Source organism: Electrophorus electricus, chromosome 1, assembly GCF_013358815.1.
Source record: "Electrophorus electricus isolate fEleEle1 chromosome 1, fEleEle1.pri, whole genome shotgun sequence".
In the NCBI taxonomy this organism is placed as follows: domain Eukaryota; kingdom Metazoa; phylum Chordata; class Actinopteri; order Gymnotiformes; family Gymnotidae; genus Electrophorus; species Electrophorus electricus.
Genome location: NC_049535.1, coordinates 3,059,199 through 3,083,436, shown reverse-complemented (window position 1 = coordinate 3,083,436; position 24,238 = coordinate 3,059,199). Strand labels below are relative to the sequence as shown.

Below are 24,238 nucleotides of genomic sequence, written 5' to 3'. Positions count from 1 at the left end.
GACCAAACGTTTCCTCCGAAACTTTAGTGTATACTTGTGTTTACATCTGTGGCACCTGCTCTTTCAGGCTGGGCAGCAGGCTTCCCTTCTCTCTGGCTCTCCTTTGTCCTTCAGTATGCCTCTATAAATATCCCGCCCAGTCTCCCATGGCCCACGTGGCCTGGCTCTTTCCTGAGGGAGAGGAAGTGTGGCCTGGACCAGGGCTCCCTCCTGGAGGGAGAGTGGATGGCTGGGAATCATGAGGGAAGAGGTTTATTTACAGTGAGACGTGCTTCAGCACTGTACCGCACAACAGGGAAAGAAAAGAAGGAGTGTAGCAATGGCATATTTCAGTAGTGGAACAGTGAGAGCTAAACTCAGTGAGGAGTGGCCAATGATATAGAGAGCAGCGCAACATATATACATAGTGGGTTATAGTCTATAAAACAAGTTTAACCCACCAGGGGACCAGTTATATGGATGTTCTTGTGAATTACTATGTAGTTCTTTGTGTTGTGCTTTAAATGACTAATTATTACAATAAGCTTTTGAAAAACATTGATTAATCAGAAGATTCTGAATATTACAGTTGTTCATGATTTCATAAAATATTAACAGAAGTGAATTACTAAATGCAATGATCTGTAAATTATCTCATACTAAATATATATATATATATATATATATATATATATATATATATATATATATATATATATATATATATATATATATATATTTTTTAATCTTCAAGTTATTTTTTTATTCTATTTATCACAGCATATGTCTGAAACCAGGGCTGTTTTAAAGTGGACGTAGAGAGGTTTTTCCATGTTTAATTGGAAAATAATATTTTCATAGTACTTAATAAAGAGTTGGTAAAACATGATATTAACTGTGGTGTCATATACAGTTCTATATTTGGTCCCCTTACATTAAATTTGCACTTGCAGCCTTTGGGTAGAATTATGTTTCAAATCAGGTTTTAAGATCAGATAATATTGTAAGAGTATTGAGCTTTCAACATTACTGACATTCATTTTAAAAATCTTTCATTTTAACTTGAAGTGTTTGTTTAATCATTCTTTTATCATCTTCCTTCACACTTCACATCATCATCGTCGTCGTCATCTTTTTATCTTCAGAGCATTTTTTATTATTGTTTACATGTCCAGCATGGATCGTTAAAGACACTCAACAGATGTGATCAACAAACAACACAAACGTATAAAATCTTCAGTTTCTACATCAGAAAACAATCAAAACACAAAAATAGGAATGTTATTAACAAATGAAAAATCTAAAAATAACTTTTAAAAAGTCCTACAATATTTACAATTTTAAAAACAACCAATTAAAATCAAACAAGATAACTATGAAATCAAAAGAAATGTAACCACAGAAATACCATACATTTAATCATCATTAATAAAGATGAGGTTTTTAAAAAGTAAGTGCAGCGCAACAGAAGTTGCGTGCGAAATTTTCATGACATTGGTTTAACAACTTTAGTGATCTTTTATTTCTTTACCTGACTTGGTACTTATTTAATATGTAAATGAACTGTCTAATGTTAAAAAGCATGGTGTTTGGCTCGTGAGATTAGGCTAGTTGTCCTCTAAGACCGGGATTCACTCACCACGGCACAGACGGAAAATGCTCCCCAACATCCCCTGCACGGTTGGAGTTAACACTAGAAGGTGCCACATTTACCAGGTCAATATGAGATCCTTTGTTTGTCTTGTTTATTTACTACATTTCCTGGACAAAGAGACAAGTGGTTGATGACAGGAAAGACAGACTGGAGAGATTTACTTTGGGGGAGGACAGGAGGTACCTCTGGTTTCAGGCATAAATCACGAAACATCAAGTGAGAAAGAATGAAACTAATGCATCTTTACATGAAAACAATCCCCACATCCAACGTCTTGTTTGACTGATCCTCACACAATGGCACTGCTGCTAAAAAGTAGAAGCTGCTACTCTAGAGGATATTTCATTATAACCCTGAATGGCACACATAATGCCTTTAAGATGGGTATGCTAGAGGCTGAGTGACTGTGGAAGGATGATTCCTGGTTCTGGCCAAAAGCCGCTTCTCCCAGTTGGTCTTAAGAAGTACGCAGGACAATAATGCTCAGAGTGAGAGGAGCCACTGTTATTCGAGTCAGTCCAGAACAGAGTTGGGAGACAGAAACTTGGACAGAAAATAAGCTGGAAAAAAATGCTGGACTATTAAGTCCTTTGCTACATGTCACTATGCACAAAAATGTGTGCAGCTGTGTTTATTTATCAGCCACTCACTAGCCCCATCTTCCCTTTCCACAGTTTTTAGCTGTATCAGAAAAAATATTACACTAGTGAATGACAAGCTACTCTACACAGTCTTACAGCTAGTCCCATCCTCAGGGAAGGATCTATGATTTGCAAAAAGCGAGTCGTTCCTTTGTGGACTATTCACCAGAATAGAGCCTGTGCTAAGCACACTCACTTTGAATGGCCTTGGCAGAGCATTCGGTTTCGATTGGATAAGCAAACACAAAGAGGGCATCAATCAACCCGGACACCAAAACAACCGCACAGTCTCTAAAAGCAAGGCCATAAAGGTGCGGGCTGACGGAGGTCAAAGTCTGCTCACGCGGGCACTCACGGGACTTGCCTGGGGTGAGCTTCGCCGGTTGAGTGAACGAGCCTCTCCCTCCGGATACCCTTCAGGCCTGTTTGTATATTCTTCATTGATTTGCGCAGGGAGGGGAGGCAGAGGCGGAAGGGCTTTTATCTCTGATTAACTCTTCTCCTCGGTGACGGGGGCGTGGTGTGAGGAGGGAGGGGGTGGGGCATTGTCTGGCAGCCGTTCTTCCATCAGGGGCAGCATGCAGATCATGACTGTCCCCCATCTCCTCTAGTCTCCCAATAATATTTATGAAAGTGCCTCAGACTCAACTTCGCCTGGCAAGGCAATATTTATAATATCACTCTTTTTTCACTCTCTACTCTTTGCCCTTCTCTCTGTCTTTGCAATGGGCACAGCTCCTCTGCCGGGGAGGGTAAATAACTGGTTTGTTTCTCACTGCTTTCCTGGTCACGTCAAAGCACACACCACTGAATCTGTGCAGTGGTAGATGGTTATACCATAGACTAAGCAAAGCACCTCTGAGAGTGGTCTAAATACAGTGGCCCAGTCTCACCAAGTCAAGCAGCAGGTCTAGCATGTTCTGTGGAGTCCCGACGGGCACAGGTGAAACAAAAGGACATCTCGGAGCTCCCGAATGGAGCAGAGCGGATGCCAGCCACAGATCCTGTTTCTGCTCTCATTCAAAGAATGTGTGTCAAAAATAACTGGTGGCAGAGAGGCTAGCCTGGGCGCGTGTCGATGGGGCTCGCATACAGGGACGCCATTTCAGCGCCGCATGTCTCTAGGTTGGCTCTCTTCTCCTCTCATCATCTCCCCCATGACCAGATGAGCTACAGTCAGGGCCCTGTGTACCCCTCCCCCATACCCAAATCGGCCTCGTGTGCATAAAGTAACCCTGCCCAGCCTCAGAACTAACAGACATAAGCCTCTTCCAAACGGACTTAGCAGATAAGGTTTCTGCATCTGAACCCCCCCCCCCCCCCCCCCCACACACACACACACTTTGAACTTACACAGATGTCTTTCTGTCATTCTTTCGTATGCATCCCCCTCTTCCTTGTTCTTCCACCCCCTCGCTCCACCCCAACCCCCTCTCCACCTTTCGGTAGAAGAGCGAGCGAGCAATCTTTTTTGGCGCAGAGGGATTTGCGTTGGGGTGATGGGAGGTTAGTAATGTTTTCTCCCACCTGCTGTTTTTAAAATGAAAGGATTATCTAACAGCCAGTATCTTAAGTGGAAGTAGAAAGTGCCTCCATAATGGTTTTCTTTATATATAATTGAGCTTTGTGCACGAGTGGTATTTTTTTTAGTCTTTTTTTTTTGTGTATGCGCTGGCTTGTATTGTTTAAAGCAAGCCTATACTTGGCTAGTGGTTCCTACATCAACATTTGTTAAAACCCCTCCCTCTGCGTGCAGTACCTCAAACTTTCCCTCACGTCCCCTGCGGAGTGGTTTCACAGTACGCTTCCTTTGTCCGAAATCAAAAGCACCACGTGAACTACGCTCCTCTGATAATAAAAGATTATAGTCAACATGGTATCACAAGGCCGTACAGAGAAAGCAACACACTAGGCAGCACGGGGGAGATTAGAGAGCTCCTCGTGTAGGCAGAAAACCACAGGAAGACTTTTGGCTGGCAAGACCAAGACACCATTGTTACAACAATAGTGTGAGTGGTTGGACTAAGGCAATAAAATGCAAGTGATTTTGTTCTTCGTCACAGGCAAGCGCAAATAAAAGCAGAGATCTGAAATGGACAGTTGTGTTGAAAGGGGGAGGGGCCACAGCCCTCAGCATTCTACATCAGGTCTTTTCTGTTGACCTTTGAACTGTTCAGTAAGTGACAGGTAGGTCCCAATGAAAAGGACCGAAGAGAGTAATCTCAGAGATGGACAAAGGTTTAGTTCCTTATATCCCTTTTTTTTGTACTACACATGACTATCAGTATGTTTCATTTTTGCTTGATTCATCCTCGTTTGGAGTATGACGGCAGAGCAACGTGACAGTACATCACTCCCTGTTGCAGAATGCAGGCTAACTTCCTCGTTTAGAAGTAAAAAGAAATGTGCACACAATATGAACAGAAGAGGAAAGAAAACAATACCATGATGAAAGAAAGGAAAATAACAAAAACAATGTGCAAACTTCCTGATATAAATAGACTAGTCAACTCATTGGGAGAGCACCATGGGATAAAAGAATATAGGGAGTGTGTGTGTGTGTGTGTGTGTGTGTGTGTGTGTGTGTGTGTGTGTGTGTACATGCAAGTGAGTGTGTGCTGTGTGCATGTGTGTGTGTGTGTGTGTGTGTGTACATGCAAGTGAGTGTGTGCTGTGTGCATGTGTGTGTGTGTGTGTGTGTGTGTGTGTGTGTGTGTGTGTGTGTGTGCGTGCGCGCACGCGCATGTGCGTCCATAACAAAAAAATACACTAGGACATGGGCTGAGGGAAGAGAGATCAGAGGGGTCAGAGGTCAGAGTTAAACCCAGTCCTGCAAGGAGCGCTTGCAGTGCACCAGGTACTTGGGCGCTCCTTTCCTCTGCAGCGTGTTGATGATGGCATAGATCAGTCCCAGAATGCACAGCACCAGGACCAGTGGCACGGTCACCATGATGATGTTCATGGTGCGCTCCGTCTCATCTATCTTCAGGACCACGTCCACCTCGTTTGTCTCCTCTTCTGTGCCCTCCTTGTGGTCGACGTCATCTGTGTGCTCGCGGTCCTTGTCTTCCTCCTTGTCTGCGTCTCGCCCGGCGTCTGGGTCAAAGGGCGGCCTGTCGGGCCACTTGCGACCAGGGTCCACGTCCGTGTCCCTATCGGGATCCACGTCCACGCTGCAGCCCATGAAGTCCCGCAAGATGGACTTGGGGTAGCCAGGCTCGCTCTTCATGCGCTGGTTGTCAAATTTCCAGTACTTGGTGCCTTTGTAGAAGTATGTGTAAGCTGTGGGGGGGGGACACAGGATCTTGAACACAGCAATGTATGCAGAGGGGAACAGAAACCAAAACCCATGTAATACTTCCCCTCACTTCACAAGTGCAATTTGCACTACTAATGTGGTTGACGAAATGGACGTGTAAAGTAAAAAACAACCAGCAGAAACTCAATCATCCATCATTCAATTATGCCAAATCGTCAATGACAATGTCACCCATGGCCCTTCCTAATCGATGGTACTCAGACTAAGAGCGCAAACCTTCCTTGGGGTAAGCACTTCTGGAGAGACTAGCACAGGACAAAGGAAAGAAAAAAATCCCTTCTCTCAGTGATGTCATTCTTTCCCCTACTCTCAACTGAAATTCCCTGATCACGTTTCTCCCTCACCCACCCTCACCACCTCCTTGATTGACTGGCCCCTCCCCTCTCTCTTCAGTGGAATGAGGGTTTCGGGCTGCTCCTAGCTCCCCCACTCACCTCCGTCATCGCTGAGGAAGGCTCCCTTGGGAGAGATGGGCACTGATGTGCCCCACACGTTGATTGGCTTTGGGTAATCTGGATCCACCACTCGCGACTGTTCATTAAAGCGCCAGTATCTATTAAAGAGGAAAAAAAACGCACTTTTAACTGCTTACTAAGAATAAAGTGCATAGATTACAGAGAACACGACCAACGCATACTGTCCTCTTTAGCAATAGTATTATAACAATGCAAAGGCATTAAAAAGACTACATGGGATAACATATCAGTATAACAGGACAGGACAGGAAGGACAGTCTGCTTACCTGTCTCCCTTGAAAAAGTAGGTATACCCTGATGGCTCCCACCAGATAGCTGTCTCTATCCTGTCATAGGGGATGTCTCTGCCATAGTCGAAGAGGTATTGAGGATAGCCTTGCTCTAGATTGGCTTCCCGGAAAAGCCAGTACTGGCTTCCTGCAGAGAGTAGGAGAGCGAGATGGGGAAGCATGACGAGAGCAAATAGAGGAAGAGTTCCGAGCCCAGACGAAAACAATGCTGAGGTAAGAGAGGAAAGAAAGAGAAGAGGGCGGGAGAAAGAGGAAGGGCCGAAATACTCCACGCTTCACGCGCTCTTATAGCGCACGTACAGGGACTTTCTTTCCCTCTGGCTAAGACAGTCACAGAAACACGCAAGCAAACCTCCTTTCCTGTATAATCGACTTGTCTTGCCGCTCATAAGCAATACATAAATAACCACAATGGATGACAACATAGTTAAAAAAACGCATTAACATTTTGGGTTTGGTTAAAATCCCACGCTCTCATGATAATCCGCTGAAAGAATACTGTGTGACATCATAACATATCCCTAGACCAAGCAGTAGGTTTTTTATTACTATTATGATTTTACAGCATGGCAGACACAGTGGCACTGTCCGCAGGGTCCTGGTTTGATTCCGCTGGTCTACATTCTCATCGTGGAAAAGTGTAATCTCGGTAGCCAGCATCAGGGTGGGGTAGGATCAGGGTGGGGCAGTGGTAAGGGACCCATGGGCTCATTTAGCGGCATCGCCTCAAATATAACAGATGTTGCCGTCCAAGAGTGTTGGCCCTCCGATTTTTTTCAGATGGCGAGCATCCAGCTTCGAGAAGACCTTGCCAATGACATCATTTGCCCTACAGATGTTTTCCAAATTTCTCACAAGAAAAAAGGTTGACGTTTTTTTTCTCTCACGGACTTTACGTATTTATCCAAACTACACATCCTACACATCCAACTCAGCAACAATGGCAAAAAGTGGGAAATACCCTGTATCAGAAACAGAGAAGACCATGTGGGACATATTTATTAAAATATAAAGAGGAGGATCATGTGGAAATCATGTGGGAAGCTCAAGTGCTAACTAAGCTCATTTTGACTTCCGCCAAATCAAGTAGCAGAAAGACAAAATAAAACAAACACAAAAAAACAATGCAAGTGCAAGTCAAACCTTTTACTCTTTATGGCCCTTTGCTTTGTTACCCAGGAAACTGTTATGGAGACCCAGAGGTAAGGAGCAATAGCTACAGCTGCCTCGTAAGGATTTTAGTGGCAGCCTATAAGTTCTGCTCTGAGTCTGCTATAAAACCTTGACATGTCCAACTAGGGGCTCTGCAATTTAAGAACTCGTGTCCTCTCACTAAATGTACCTGTAAAATTCATCATCTTAAAACCTAATAGTTACCTAAGGGAAATTACGGACCCTTCCTTTAGTGAATGACACTGACCAAAATCAATGGCTCCTACACTTAAGTCAGGAATTAGTCATACTCTGGGCATGGCAAATTGACAGACGTTGGAAGCAGTATATGTAATGGTTTCTATGAGGTTTTTCCAACATGTCTGAAATAATGTGTCTTTACAAGACTAAAATAAATCCCATTGCATAGAGTAGACATAGATGTGGAAAAGCACCTTTGAAAAATACAAATCTGCCATCGTGTCTCTCGTATGCTGCGTCGATGTCCCCTGGCAGGCCCCTCCAGAAGTGCCCAATAGGCATGGGGTAATTATCCAGCACCCGGTTCCTCCTCACCCTCCAGAACCAGCGACCCTGCAGAGGCAAAGTGAGTTACACTGTTAGAAAGAGAGGAGACCCCGTGAAGCTTCTACCTCACAATGCTCTGATTTATGATGGGTGTGTCTGGTCTGTAGCTGACAGGCGTTTTTTAGTCTCATGGTAGTTGTCTTATCTGTGTGTGTTGGAGTTAGAAGGTTGCTGGTCCTCCCCGAGACCAAAGCCAAAACCAGGCCATTTAGTAAATCATCTGTTTCAAGCTACTGCATTTGCTTTGCTGTGGGCATGCTGGTCACCGCTGGCGTGAATGCAAGATGGTTCTGTGTGTCGACAGATTGAAACCAAGCAAGCATAAGCAGACCAAACGGCAAACTGCTGTGTCTTTAAGCAGAGTGTGCAAACTGTGTGCAAACTGTGAGGATCTACTAGCGAAACAGCTCTCAGGTCACTCAAAGGTCACTCAAAACCTGACCCAAACATAATTTAACACCAGTACTGCAAGCAAACTGAACCACTTCAGCAGTGTCTCCATCACTACTTCCTCCAAGCACAGTCAGTCTCATTCACATTCAAACCTGAAATCCAGGACAGTACAAGATCCCCTGCAGACTGCAGGGATCATAAGTATAGTATGGCAAACTACCCACATAACCCGAAGAATTATTTTGCAAACCTAGAAAGGGTCATTCAAATCAAGAACATATGGTCACTGCTCAGTGGTCCCTCAACTGAACTCAAAACAAAAACATACATCTAAACCAGTGAAGCAGTTAATAAAATAACACTTGCACAATACCTGCTATTAAAATCTGCTCATGGATCGTGCAGTCATGCAGATCGTGTGTCCAATTAGCTTTGGGTTTGGTTCACCACATTACATGTTTCAAATGCTTTTCCATTTGTGTTAGTACCATTATAAAATGTTGATCATTTGTGAAATGTGGAAAACAACTTAGCAAGTCAGCCACAGGAAATCATCCAAACTTTTATAGGAGGGCTTTCCCCCCTTTATTACACAATATGAAATGAGAAAGACAAGAGATGCAGAAACTCACTATGTGCATACTCGTCAGGCTCCAGCATAATAAATACTGTTTCTCTTGGCTAGAATGCATTATGCAATCTGTTAAGCCCCAAAAGACTCAATGCATTAATCTTGATCTGTTGTTGAAAACTTTTCAATTTAAAGAGAAAATGTTAGGACACTGTGCACAGACTGACTAAATGCCCCATAAATCACACATGCTCAGTCACCTCGAGTCAAATGCATCTCCACCAGACAGCTTTAGCCTCATGTAAGTTATTCAGATTTAATTCATTATGTGTGGTCTTCAAAATGCTTGTGCTACTTAAGAGAATACAGCAAAAGATCTCTTCACGCTGCATCACACACCTCTTTTCGGCTCTCCCAAAGCAAGACAGCAGGGAGGACAAAAAAGATGAAAAGGGAGGATTATATGACCTTGCTCATGTCATTTCCATAAAATGTCATGTCATGTCATTTCCATAAGAAGGCAAAAATGGAAACGAGGGCGATACGGTGTAGTGGTCAAATAATGACGTGACATGTCCTCAGGACATCTCGGTTCTTTAACAAACTACGGAACATCTCGGCTCTTCCAGGGTGCTGAGCACAAGGCCGCTGCCTGCCCCTGCATCTCCTGATGAACTCTGGAGCCCGAGGACAAGCCCATTCATGACCCAGCATGGAGTCCAGCAGCAGAGTTGGACAGACCACAGGCCTCGCTGAGGCTCACTGAGAGCAGGCCTAGAGCTACAGGCCTGAGGACTCAAGTGTAGCATCTGCAGTTCAGTGCTGCTTCTGGTCTTTTACTTGGCCAGCCGATCAGTGCCACAGTGCAACAGAACCGTCATTCACTCGGTGAATCATACAGAGGGTTCAGGCATCTTGCCCTCCATGACACCTTGCCTTCCATCCTGCTCCTCGCCTGCTCAGGCAGGTACTTTGTTGGATCTGTGCAACTGCATGACTGAATACATGGCTGACTCTTACACACATGCAAACTGAAATGGATGAAGACAAATACATGTGAATGTGTGGAAACTCCCAAATCACCTTAAAAACAAACATCTCTCCCCTAAGCATGGTGACCGTGTCGAAGTTGCCCTCGCAGATGTTGGGGCCGTACTGATCTGGGCGGTCCGTGGTGCGGGGCCTGTCTGGACGGCGGGGAGGAGCTCCAGGGGCAATGGGGTGGCGTGGTGTCACAGTGGGGAGAGCCCGAGTTGGGGAACTGTCAGATGCCCCTAAGAGAAACAATACATGAAAATACAATTAACCTAACACAACAATACATGACTTTCAAGTGTCGATATAGGAGTGTAGTGACCATGGACAGGAGAGGATAGGAGTATCAGGGAGCTTCTTTTAGTGCCTCTGGCATGCTATGGGCAGCAGGCCTAGAGCTCTTTGGCATTGTACCGGGCATGACGCCTGCTCATCTACATTGGAAACTCCACTCCTGCTGACCCAAAAATAACACTAATGTAAACCATCTTAACAGCCAATTAAACCAGTGCGCTCTCCAAAAGCAAGTCAACGGATGGCAAATTACACCAAATTACCACAAATAAATACAATCAAGTTTACATTCAGAACAAATACCACCTAGACAAATGTAAATTCAAGCACAACTAAAACTAAAAGCCATAAAAACATAACACTGGGTATATAAAGAATGATACTGAATGGGAAGTCCAAATTACTAAAGCCTGGAAATTACTATAGTATGACCTGTGGTAACACAACATAACAAATGTTGCATTTTATCATAACAGCCATGGCCTCCTATTGTAACAGGTATAACCCATAGATCTGACATATTTACAGTATTACAGGTCCAGATTACCATAGATCTGACACATTTGCAGTATTACAGGTCCAGATTACCATAGATCTGACACATTTGCAGTATTACAGGTCCAGATTACCATAGATCTGACACATTTGCAGTATTACAGGTCCAGATTACCATAGATCTGACACATTTGCAGTATTACAGGTCCAGATTACCATAGATCTGCTGGATTCCTCTGCGATCATCCTCTGGAAGCTGGAAGTTGTCCGTGTCCATCCACTGGTAGAAGGGAGCCATGATGGCCATGGGGTTATTGGAGTGCTCAAGACCCAGGGCGTGGCCAAGCTCATGCACCGCCACCAGAAACAGATCATTGCCTATTATGGGGGGTGGGGAGGGAGGTGCAGACAGACACAGAAACAGACAGTCAGCATGATCAATTATAACAATAAACCAGATGAAATTAGCAGTCGACAGGTCGTTCAGCACAAGCTAATGGTTAGCAATGAGGAAAGAACTGATTTATTGAGGTGACACACCGGGTAGCTGTAATACACTCGCTCCATGTGGACACAAGATTTCATTGTGCTGCTTTCTCCATCTCAGAGGAGAAAACATTCTCAACATTCAGGTTCAGGACACATGACACATACTGAGGCAAATCCACCAGGTCATATACATTGCTACTATATTGTGAGGGTGTGCTATGGACACCAATGGGACAGAAAGGCACTAACCCCATACTGGAGTCTAACTCAGAAATACGGATGGGGACTATAAATAGGGGAGCTGTGTAAACAGACCAGAGAATTTGGGAGTGAGGGGTGGTGGGGGTGGAGGGAGGTGGAGGTTGAGCTGGGGCCAGGGTGGTCTCTTAGTTCCGGCTCAGTGCTGAAAGCAGGTAGGCTCTCAATCTGCTCTTTGTTTGAAACCTCAGTCATCTTTGCTGACCTTGGGTCAACAGGCACGGTGCTGGCGTGGACAAGAGGAGGAGTAATGGACAGGAACAGAGTATCCTGATTTCTTATTCAGTCATGTCAGCACATGTGTGCACTCTCTGTGGGGGGGTTCGATGCTGAACGTTTGGGACTTAAGAACACAGATGCCAAAAGGTCTGAACGATGCCTGGAAGAGTTTGTAGTGACGATGCACATTTTGAGTCATGACTACCGTTCCATTTACTAGCCGTCCAGTTGATTTGTGGTTGTAAAGAAAATGGCTCTTTGTGATTCCACAGCCAGGACGTCAGCAAAAAAAAAGATGACTGACTGCTTCCTGTGTTGAGACTATCTTCTGTTCATCAGTGTGGACAGCATTAACCATCTCCGCAGGCCTAATGAGGTCATCAGAGAGTAACGTTGCTTGTTCAGGGTTTTGCAGAGACACCGCAATATCGGAGCTAATGGCTCTCAACAGATAGGAGGACTGCTAAATGGTTGCTGTAATGGCTGCAGGCAGCTAAATCAATGACATCTTTCACAGGCCAAAGCTCCTATGGGCACAGACGTATGTACACTGCTTGCCAATGAAAGCTCGCCCTTGTCTGAGGGGCAGCGAATGACAGCGATGTGTGGCAACGGCAACATGGCGTTCAACAACCAGCCACAAAGGAGACACTGTCAGCACCTCAGACATCCAAAGCCAGAGGAAACTGACTTGGCATTAATCAAGGTTTCCTATACAGCACATCCTCTTTGAAGCTGTGTCAAAGTTTTATGACGAAGCAGTTGCCCATGAATGCTGCTTTATGTCATGTCAGCTCACATTTGTCCTGATAAGTTTGCTCTTGCTAATTTACAGGCCTGACAGGCCTTAGAGTCTCGAGCTAATAGTTCTGCTCTGTTCTGTACTTTCAACTTGCTGGGTTCTAAGAAGGAATGCAGTGACATCAGTTCAATGGTCCTCTCAGGGAATTGCATTCAAAGCTAAAAATGTTTCGAAATGTCTTTCTCCTGTCTGGCATCCTGAGGCTGCTCTTTATCTTATCCATGTAAAGACTCCAAATAAAAATGGAAGAAATGGGGAAAAAGGCATTATGACATAACCAATAAATGCACTGCCTGTTCATTGTGAATTGGTCCTGTCTTGTATTTATTGTATGATATTATTGCACTGTATTGTATTGTTTGCACTCTCGTAGTGTGTTATCTGTTGCACTTGTTTTGTATTGCACCATGGTCCTGGAGGAACATTGTTTCGTTTGAACCATAACAATCATTTCATACCAGAAACTCGGTCTAAAGCAAATAACACGACAATGAAACTAGGATCCTCAGATTGCTCAAAACAAATATTTTGATAGGACTCATGTTTATATACATTACAATGAAATCTGCATGCATGATTGTGTTTGAAAATGTTTCATGGAAGCATTTAAAACAAGCCCTGAACAAGCACTGATTTAACAGGTGTATTCAACAGCTCTCCTTCCAATGGATTCTACCTCAGTGGTAGATCTGGCAGCATTTCAAATAAGACAATGTGTTCCCCAAATGAACCAAATAAACCTCAAAGATTTCTCTTCAATCATGGTGCTAAAGTCTCGTACCACATTTACCTCCACATCCTTCCCCTGTAAGCACAATTCAGTAAACCTTTTATGAACCGTAAGCTTCCAGCTTCTTCACACTGTTGCCACCTGGCATGTGTTTAATATCCCAGCAATGCCAGCCAGCACCAGACTATCGAAATGTGTAGTCGCCTGAGCTCTCAGAACAGCCCAGAAAGACTGGCTAATGAGTGCACTCCAAGTTATTAGGCAGCAAGAGGAATGAGTGAGAAGTTTTGGCTCATAAAATACAACTTTTCTCTCAGGCTGTGGGACTTAACAGCGGGAGGAGCTGTGAAGTCATCCACCTTTTTTGTGATTTTATAGATATGATCATAGTAAAGGGAAAAACTAAATCAGCATGGAGAGGAAATAAATAAAGGGAGGAAAAGGCATTTAAGCACTTAAATGTGTTTGCATGATGACGTGTCAGAGTATTTTGAAGCTGTAAAACAGGCATAATATCTTTATATTGTGTACTGCATCATAGTAATGGCGGTGAAGGTGGAAAACTTTGACATGCCACACGCTTGTTGTAGATACACGTATCACCAAAATCTCAAACGTTTTGACTCACCTTGCAAATTCTGGTTGCCAATTGTCCATGGCTCATCAGAGTCAAAGTGTGTGTCTCCGCCCATTCCCGGACCCGGGAAGTAAGCATGTGCCAAGAAGCCACCTTCTCCATCAAATGGCGAGCTGTCGCCGTGAAAGCCAGAGGCGAAGAAGATCATGATGTCAGGTTCCTTACGGCGGCCGTATTTGACCTCCAGGTAAGGAATTTCATCAAAGGTCAGCGGTGTTACCTTCTCCCAGACTTTAAAGGCCTTACGGATGGCCTCATATGAATTGTACTCCCCAATCTTAGGAGTAAAGTTCTGTATACTGTGAAAAACAAGAGACAATGTGAAAATCGTTATCTCAAGTTAACATAGGCTTGAGACTTGTGTCTCAAGTTTGGTTGATTGTTCATGTCTACCTGAAAGTCAAGTGAGTTTTGTCCCACTTGTGGCCAGTGAGAGCATAGCGTTTCCTGCGAACATTTGTCTTGATTTGACCACCAAATTTATCAGGAACCCCACAGCGTGGTCTTTTCATGGCTCTGAAACAGGAAGTACAGGAGAACAGTGAACATTTACAGGGAGCCTAATAAGCTTGTAGATAATGAAGCATCGTAACGCCCACCCCCATTTTCTGTGTTCAAGTTTAGATGTCCTAAAAGGTAAATGGAATGCTGATATATTAAGGGCTATAAATATCAAGAAATATGCAAAGAGGTGCTTCAATTCAGCTATGATAATTTCTCCTTGATAGAGTTAATCGTTTAATAGTAAAGCTATATTAAAGCGGCTGTGTTACGCAGCATGGCTGGAATGAAAACTTTAGTTTGTGAATGTTGCTGAAACACTACAGCACAGTAATTACTGTAACATATTCAGCAAATGCCCTACTTTATAGTTGATGGATCCATCTGTCCTGTGACCTGCAGACCATAGAATCTCTGCATTTCACTGATGGCGTTGGACAGGATTTGAGCCGAGCGCATGGTGGACATCTGCCCACTGGCCTGAGGGAGGTAGCCATACATCCGGAGCCAGGACTAAGCAACATAGAGAGAGAAAGACAGAAATGTAACACCACAAAGATTATCTAGATTGAGTGTCACAGCCATTTATAGCTTGGACAGCAGTATTGGAAAGTAGGAGAAAGGACACCATCAAAACGCGTAGCACCTGTTATTCTGAGATACTTAATACAACCCCAGTTTGGATGACAAAGTATTGGCAGATGTGGCTACATATTGAGTACAGGCACCACCAGCTGGGATGGTCAAGTTACAGGCCCAGCCTGGTGGGTTTCCATATAATGCTCTACCAAACATTTCTGTTGAATCTAGACATGTGTTTATATCAAAGAATAATCTTCTATGATTCCATGTAGAAATCAAGTAAGGTTTTTTTAACCTCAGTTTTGGGAGTAAAGCGCATAGCATTTTCTCTGCATACATTTGTCTTGATTTAATCCCTAAAAGGTCCTTATTGGTCCTTACTGGAAAGAACAATGGCAGGGACCCTATCATAGACACAGACACTATTACAACACAATGACAGTCTGATGTAACCAGCTGGCTGTGTAGCACAGAGTGGTTTCCAATGCCCAGAGTGTCTTGTGATGAGGGTGGGATTTAGGCATAATTTGGCTCTGTAGTGCAACGTAGGTGGCTATGCCCACTCCTTAGCATCTTTAATTGGACAATTAGGCAGAAATTACATAATTAAGCTCCCACATGGTTATGCTTGCCCTGTGGTTACAGTAAATCAGGCCTTCCGGTCCAGCCCCCACACAGTGTCTGGGCACATCAGACAGGCCAGCAAGGACCAACAACTGCACCAACAGCACCAACAGCACCAACTGCACCCACAGACTACACAGAGTGTTTACTCTACCCATCTCTGGCTTTCATTACCTACAGCTAGGCAGCTAAGTTCACAGCATTCTATAGGCACCTCAAAATAAATCAGAACATGGACAAAACAGTAAATGCCTAACCACAGAATACTATTTTTATGCTAAAAGAAAAATTACCTAAAACGTGCAGCATATATTTTCCCATTGTTGGAGTCACCATGGTTCTCTACTAAAATACATTTTAAAATTGCTCTCCTGGGCATGAACCTTTTGTCATTTCCATTTGTAGGATATGGCAGATGCTCAGTGGAGCTCAATATTTATTTATTTAATTTTTTACAACTATTTTTCATTTGTTAAATTACTCACAGGCTATGCCGCATCTAGGACAAGTCCTATCTGCACAGTGGTCTCACTAGGAACACTGATGTATTTTGTATTGGTCACTTAATTGTGGCATCAGAACAAAGTATTTTCTATTGAGCTCAACCAGGGCAGCAACAAAGGTGCATTGCTTCAAACCGTGTTTGTGATTTTACAGGGCTGCACCCCACCTCTGCCTGAGCTGGCCTTAATTATCAGAGGGTTAATGGAGATGTCCCACTGGACTCATGAGGTTTCGGGGTCGTTGCCTCTATAATGCCCCCTCTTTTCCTGCACTGGGACCAGGGCTGCTGCACTGTTGTCTAGCCTGCCACACACACCCCCTTCACCCTAACTGCATAAGAGGCAGGCCTTTGTGCCCCCCTCTGTGTGCTGTGGAAGCAGCTGAATAGATGGCCCTGTTTCTGGGCACAGCCAGGGGGGAAACCCCCCCCCCCAGCACAGAGCCCCCCGGAATCCATGCTCCCACTGGCCAGCAAGCAACACACAGCTGGACATTGGAAAGGAACTGCCTCTGTCTGCTTAGCTGTCTCTCCTCGCTTTCTACCCATGTGCCTTACTCTGGACTCTTCTTCCCCTGACTCTAAACTGTATCCATGGTGTTTTATTTTGTTTACCCAATGAGAAACTGTCCAAGCCCAGTACCAATTCCAAGTATCGCTGCTTTATTTCTCAAATCTCTCCTAAATGTATGTTCCCTCTTCCTTCCACAAGATCTCTACAAAACAGTGCCTGGAGCTCTCCTCAAGTGTGCCCACTTGTAGTTCACGTAGTATTGCAATGGAAGCAGGGGAGGCACAGAGTGGCAGTGTCACATGGGACGCACAGATAAGACCCGTGTCCCTGGCCCACAAGGCCCTGGGGCCTTTCAGCAGGGCAGGAGTTGGGGGAGGTCCAGTTTTATACCAGCTCTTTAAAAGTATTCTCTTGGTTTCAATCAGCACACATATCCTCCCGAGGATATCTCTCCAGCACCTAGGATCATTTCTGGTAGGTATTTATTGAAGGGCTTTGGAAAACAAAGGTGTCACGCCAGGTCTGCAAAGGAGACATATGAAGGTCTCCTTTCAAAAACAGAAAGCGTGTGTGCATTTTGCCATTACAGCACCCTCTGCCATGCATACAAAGCAAGGCACTGGGTGCAGAGGAGGCCAGCAACTAAGCCATGCCAGCCACTCCTTCACAAGGACCTTGAGAGTCACAACCATCACTGGGTTCTCCTAGAGCCAGCGATTCACAGGGTACTCTGATTCTGTGTGTGTGTGTGTGTGTGTGTGTGTGTGTGTGTGTGACTATGTGTGTGTCCAGCACAATGTCAGCCAAGACTCTAACGACGGGGGAGTGCTTTTATTCCTGGGGCTTGGGTGCATGCCATCTTTCTGGTCATTAAGCGAGAGGGGGAGGGAGTGGGAGCAATCAGGATCAAGTGAAAAAGCAAGTGGAAGATGGGAAACCAAAGAAAGAGAGGGGGGTTAGAGGAAGAAAGAGATTTAAAAACCACACTTCGTTTTGACATCGCAATCAGTGTGGGGCCTTGGCAGCAGATACAGTTGTGGGTTGCTGCTCTGCCTGCTCTGAGCTCTGCTAAATCTCATCTCCAGTGGACCGGGCCAGAAAGAGGCCCGTCCGCTCCACTGCACTGTACTAAGATCCTCTAATCGCCTTGTGCCACTATTTGGAAATAAAGGCAGCTTACTCAATTGAAAAAGGAACTCAACTGATTGCCCTACTTGGTCAAAGGAGCAAGTAGGGCAATCAGCAGACAAGTGAATTTTTCCAGCAGTGAAAAGTCAATGACACCTGCCGAAGGGCTGTATTCATGTGGACAAGTGGGAATGGCAGCTCAGGGGTTAAAGGCAAGACAGAGACTTGCCTTCAGGAAATAATACAGTCAGCTCGCTGTGTACTACAGATCTCATAAACCACTCCCCACCTACACCAGTCTCTACTGCTCCTCTCTGTCGGCCCCTCTGGATGCAGTCAGCTGAAGACAAAACGTGTCATTGTTGCTCCTCAGCTGCCTGGGAGCCCTACAGCTCTGACTATCTTTCTCTCTCTCTCTCTCTCTCTCTCTCTCTCTCTCTCTCTCTGCCTCTCCGTCTCTATAACCCCATCCCATTGTGTTTCTGTTTGTGGCCCATTTGGAAAACAGCTGCTGCATTCACTAATCACAAGCAGCACAAATGTCCAGGCTGACAGCTTTCTTGTTTCTCCTTCTCCCTGTCATACGCCCTCTCTTATCTCACACTGTAATAAGCCATGAAAAAAATCCTCAGACTCGAACTTTGAGAGCCAATACCTCTCAGTGGACAAATGGCAGAGAAAAGGAAATAGAGAATTTGCATAAACTTTCCTGTGTTTTTTATTGGCAGCCAGTAAGGAGTAGGAGAATTAAGAGAAGGCTCTGCATTTGTGAATAAAAAATTTAAAAAACCTTAACTAAAAGCAACGTCATTTTGCAATTTGTCTGTCCCACTGTTTTGTGTGAACCTGTCAAGGTAGAATAAAGAGCTCGACCTGTCGGGCATGTCAGCACAGCCTTTACGGCTCCTGTCAGGCTTTGTCAGGACAAGTCAGACTCCACAGCCATGTGTGTTTGCTAAGCAGATCCAAATGGCCATTAATGGAGTAAACAGTAAGCAGGCCCTACTTTAAGAATTCCAGCTGCAAGAATAATCCTCCACGGCCTGATACACAAAGTTCAGGCCAGGTTAGTCTTCCCGGCGTCGTTCACTAAACATGCTTGCATACCAGCAATCAGCACTGTGGCATGCCTGGACCCATCAACTTCAGCATCCCCTACTGACTTCTCTTGATCAGTTTCAGGTATTTATAGCATGTTGACAGAAGTGTCAAACTACGGCCACGCGCACTGAAAATAGATGTCATACAAAACTGTGCAATTACTGCCATCTAAAAGAACACCAGAGATGGTACCTAAGTGTAAGTCTAGTATGACTCAAGCATCACTTAGGACTAGTAGTAGGCAGACTGGAGGCTGCAGTGTGGATAACAAAGGTGAGTTTTGCCGAAGTCTTCAGAGGGATGTACCCACACAACTGGAAAAAAGCCCCCACACTGGTATATCCCTTTTACTGTTTCATTTCCTCCAAAACAGCCCAAAGAGGAAAACTGAAAATTCAAGGGAAAATTACGCATCAAGGTTTTGACTGGCCCAGTCAAAGTGCTATTTATGCCATCCTTCATTATTCTCAGTTTCGGGAAGTGATGGATCCCCAGCTCAGTAGAAGTAGAGGAACTGAGATACCATTCCTGGTACTTGGCTAAAAGACACATTCGCTCATACTATTAAGTGATAGACAAAAATCTACCCATAAAAAAAAACATGAACATGTTCTTGTAGCCTCTGACCAGATCCCCAGGGACATGCGCTCTGCTACGTGCCAGGCCACTAATGACAGGGAACGAACCACAGCAGTGATCTTATGTACAGCGTGGTATACCATGAACAAACCCACACTTCACACTCCCACAACAGAAGATGTAAAAGACTTTCAAACTGTTCTAAAATGGAAAAGTTCCCAAAACCATAAGGACTTTGAATTCTTCACTTAGCTGCAAGAAAGGCATATGAAATCAATATTTATTCACAATATTTCATAGTGTAAACATTACTGGAGGTCACCGTGTAATGATGTAACCCCCTACTACTTGTATCTCCATATGTGGCATTTGCATGGCAACACTTAGTGGACACAGAATATGCAAAGCTTGTCAGAGGGTGTCAAAGTGATGACTGTAGGTACGACTTTCCCTTTGACTGTAGAGCAGTGAAAATGTAAATGACACACATGAATCTGAACTAGAATGTCAAGCAGCACACGTGGCCTTTAAACCCTAAGCTCTGTGTTGAAAAGCACTGTGGGTAACAGCATGGGCCTGACTTGGTGCAGCTGACGACAAAGTCCATTTACTCTGTTTGTCTTTCACTCTCTCTTGTGCTCTCTCTCTCTCACGCGCACACACACACACACACACACAAATGACTCAAGGTCACTCACTGTTTTCTTTTAATCTGCTGTGCAAGCAATGGCATTTCTTGTCAAAAACTGTCTACTATCTACTTTTTTTATAAAGAGTGCATAAAGGTATGGAGAACCGTCAAGCTCACAGTGAGAAATGTCTGAGGGTTCTAAATAAGCACATAGACTTGGGCAGTTGTGTGGTTTTGTACACACACGTGTTTGAGCAAAAAATAAATAAATTTATTTCATAAATTACTGACATCATTTGTTCCAAATTCCAAATAATAAATGCTCTGAATGACAAGTGTCATTTAGAGCATTTATTATTTATTTACAGAAAATAGCAACTGATCAAAATAACAAAAAAGATTTTGTTGGTTTTAGAGCTCAAATAATGTAAAGAAAACAATTTCACACTAATGCTTTCATTTATGAAGAGTTCATAAATCAATTTTTGGTGGCAAAACCGTGATTTTCAATCACAGCTTTCATGCATCTTGGCATGCTCTCCACTGGTCTTTCATTGCTTGTTAAATAAGATTTGGTTCAGGTGATCACCTCATCAGTGCCTCATTAAGTACAGTGAGGTGAGCCCGTGTCGGAATTCTGCAGACACTGGAATGGAATAGCTGCCATACATGTAGAGATGAAATTCTGAAGTGGTCACATAATTTCTTCCAGAGATGTCTGTGTGTATGCTCAAACATAATTACAATAGTGTGTGCTGGTAGAAATTTGAAGAGAACAAATACCTCTGCACTGAAGGAATCACCATCTCCAAGAGTATATGGCCCATGAAGAAAAAGTACCAGAAGTGAGGGAATAAATGTCCATCTCCACAGCACCGTGAGCCAGTTATCCCATTGTAATGCCATGTTCACTGTGACAATGTATTAACACTCTGTAGGATGCAACAGACGCAGATGGTTGACCGTCACCTGAGGACCGCCGAATTGGTCCTTGTTAACTGCCTGAAGAGGCGGAACACACAATAAATCTAAAACACCAGATTAACAGCAGTCTGTGGTGTCTTCAAACGCAAAAAAAAAAAAAAAAAAAAAAAAAAAGTTTCGCCACCCTCTTCTCGGAAGTGTCCTCTCCTCCAAGGCTCCCAGCTTTTTGAACGCAATCTGTCATTCAAAATGTTTAAACATCTGTGGACTATAGGTGCAGTCAGGTTGCGCGGAGTTGTACCAAAACTCAAAGAGATCCGGTACTTTGGCCGAAGTTTTCGAGCTGTTGGGGACCATAGCCCGCGGGTGTGTCCACGCTGTATTTATTACCTCCCCTTCAGAAATGCACATTAAGGACAACGAGCGGCAACCTTCTTTAGCCTATAGTAACCTCCAAATAAACCACGTAATGCAAACCATCAGTTTTAATGACGCATACAATTACTACACATCAGTAATAATTTATACCCGATTTCACCACTATTGACGTGCAACAATGAAGCAAGAGTTATCTTCATATGATCAAGTACTAATGACTAACATAAACGCATAAATTCTTAGATCTGCGTTCAGAATTATATATATATATATTGTAGTGTTTGCAGCTGTAATCAGTTCCGGTCACTTCAAAATCGACAGAACTGATCGACAGTAGTACCACTCGCATAGATCCCAAATGTTCGCCGGGGTTATGACGCTTATCTTGGATCGCAGACCCGCTTGTGAAGATCTAATGTGACGTTTTTTTTCTGCCCGTCAAAGCGCAGGTTTTCCTTCCAGTTTTCTTGGAGCGCTTCCACTTGCGTCTGCGGCGCGCCAGGGTCATCTGAAACTCTGCGAGAATGACAGCTCTCCCCCTGCGCCTTCGTGCTAGCCTGCCTTGCGCATGGAGTAGCGCTCTGCTCCGAGAGCCCCTATCAGAAAACTATGGAGAAGGGGCGGGGAACGGATGTCTGTAGGAAAATAATCCCATCATCTCCTCTCCGCGGAGACTTCGTTGATACACTCCCAGATGTCAATTCCTGGTCAGATTCACTGATTAGCAGTGGATACTAAAGGAACCTGTTTATAGTTTGCGAGCATCCGTACAAAAAAAAAAATGTAGCCAATAATCATTACCTATCTTTTAGCGTAGTTTAAAATGACAAAAGGGGGATGGATTTTGAGTTTGCACACTTTAAAGGAAGCTTTAAGAGTTGGTCGAGAATACCTCTCCTGCGCTTTGATGCCACTGATTTCGAAAAGGGGTTTAAAAGGGTCTGAGGGGAACATTCAGGCACCTGACAGGTGTTGATAGAGCTCTGTGTACACAGGAGATGAGATAATGGGAACCTTAACGGCACGAACATATGAAGTTTCCTCAATAATAAAATTGCCAAAACACCACACACACACACACACACACACACACACACACACACACACACACACACACACACACACACACAAGAGGTAAGAAGTAACCCCAGGAACGTACTTGACAGTTCAGTGAACACTCGCAAACACACACGTCATTCTAGATCATCAAAGACTGACTATATGACAATCATATTTGTGTATGTTTTCAGTAATTAAAAAATGCGATCAGTTGTGTTCAGTCATTCCTTCACTAAAGCCTGACTGATGATTCCTTGTGCCATAATGTATAAAACTAAGAGGATCAAATTGCTCCGCTAAATGGGAGCATTAATTTCATATGAAACTCGATGTCTTAGCCTTGTAAGACTAAAACCTTTAGTGTTTCTACAAAACAACTAGTCGTTATACTGTAAGCTCATAAACAGCGTACACACCTGTGTAATGCGGAGGGTCAAATGGGCCCAGCTGTGTGGTAAAAAACCATCAGAGCTGTGTGCGAGTGAACTCGCGTTAGTGAGGGCTTGAACCCATTCCAAATGGCTTATACTTTGGGCTGGTGACAGATCGCCCCCTCCTGGTTGAAATGTAAACTGCATTGGTCCTCACTTAAAATGGTCGACAAAGTAATGTGAGATTATTCTTTAACACGAACACAAGCAAATGGACAAAGTCTTCAAATGTGTAGCGCATCTATAAGTGTGTGTATGGTGCTCTATGAGTGCTCTATAAATTGTTTTAAGACAAGTTAAGTGTGTATTATTTTGTATAGCACTTTTCATACACAGCGGCAATTCAAAGTGCTTCACGTAAAACGAATAAAGTTTATTACACCCCGAGATCTATCACCTCAGGTAGGTCTTTGCCAAAAAATAACGTTACAAATACAATTTATTAAAATAAAGTTGAACATAGCTGATTTAAATAGAAAATGAACTAAAGTTAATAAAAAAAAATAAAATACAATGAAAGATTAGAGATAAAAGATTAATTAAAATAAACATAATTAAAAACACTTGCTTTGCAATGGTGATCAGAGCTCCGATACCTAACGTCCCGTCACCAGATCATGTTGCTACTGGCTAACAGTTGTGTTGGTGCTAGATCATTTGCTTTTAGATAATAATAATAATAATTATTATTATTATTATTGTTGTTGTTGTTGTTGTTGTTGTTGTTGTTGTTGTTGTTAATAATAATAATGTTGTTGTTGTTAGTACATAAGCTTATGTCTTTGCAGGCGAAAATGGGTAGTGGTAGGTAAGTGGTTAAGGTACTTAAGTTGTAATTGGAGGTACTTGACTTGTAATTGGAAGGTTGCTGGTACAAAACCCACCACTGTTGGGCCCTTTAAGAAGGCTCTTAATGCTCAAGTTGTACTCTGTCATAATTGTAAGTTGCTTTGGGGATGAAAAATAGCTGTTCAATTATATTAGGTGTTTAGGAATTTTCAATTTTTGACAGTCAGGTGCAATGATCCATGTATGTAAACATAATTGTAATTTCATTGCTGTGTAATGTAATTTCATTTCTGCCATAGTAACAAATGGTAATGCAAAACTTAATACAGATATATAATTAATGCAGTGTCCATTAGTATTAAAATGCCTTGCCACTGGAAACAACAAATCCTTAATTCTGCTGGTCTGAAGGTGTTCAACAAACCAATCAGCAAGTGTTCTCTTGGCTTCATTGCTAGTTGTTGCTATGGCAG

The 24,238-nt window shown here is 43.6% G+C and overlaps 1 protein-coding gene across 1 annotated transcript; it reads right to left on the bottom strand.

Moving 5' to 3' along the window:
* Positions 1–4,972: 4,972 nt before the first annotated feature.
* On the bottom strand, positions 4,973–22,042 carry mmp15b (matrix metallopeptidase 15b). The gene is made up of 10 exons (XM_035532136.1): positions 20,968–22,042; positions 14,888–15,036; positions 14,416–14,538; positions 14,014–14,321; positions 11,104–11,265; positions 10,147–10,337; positions 7,967–8,105; positions 6,336–6,486; positions 6,028–6,146; positions 4,973–5,556 (listed from the first exon to the last, which is right to left on the bottom strand). Exons 1-10 carry the CDS (start codon positions 21,088–21,090, stop codon positions 5,093–5,095), a joined length of 1,929 nt encoding a protein of 642 aa, XP_035388029.1. The 5' UTR covers positions 21,091–22,042; the 3' UTR covers positions 4,973–5,092.
* Positions 22,043–24,238: the final 2,196 nt, after the last annotated feature.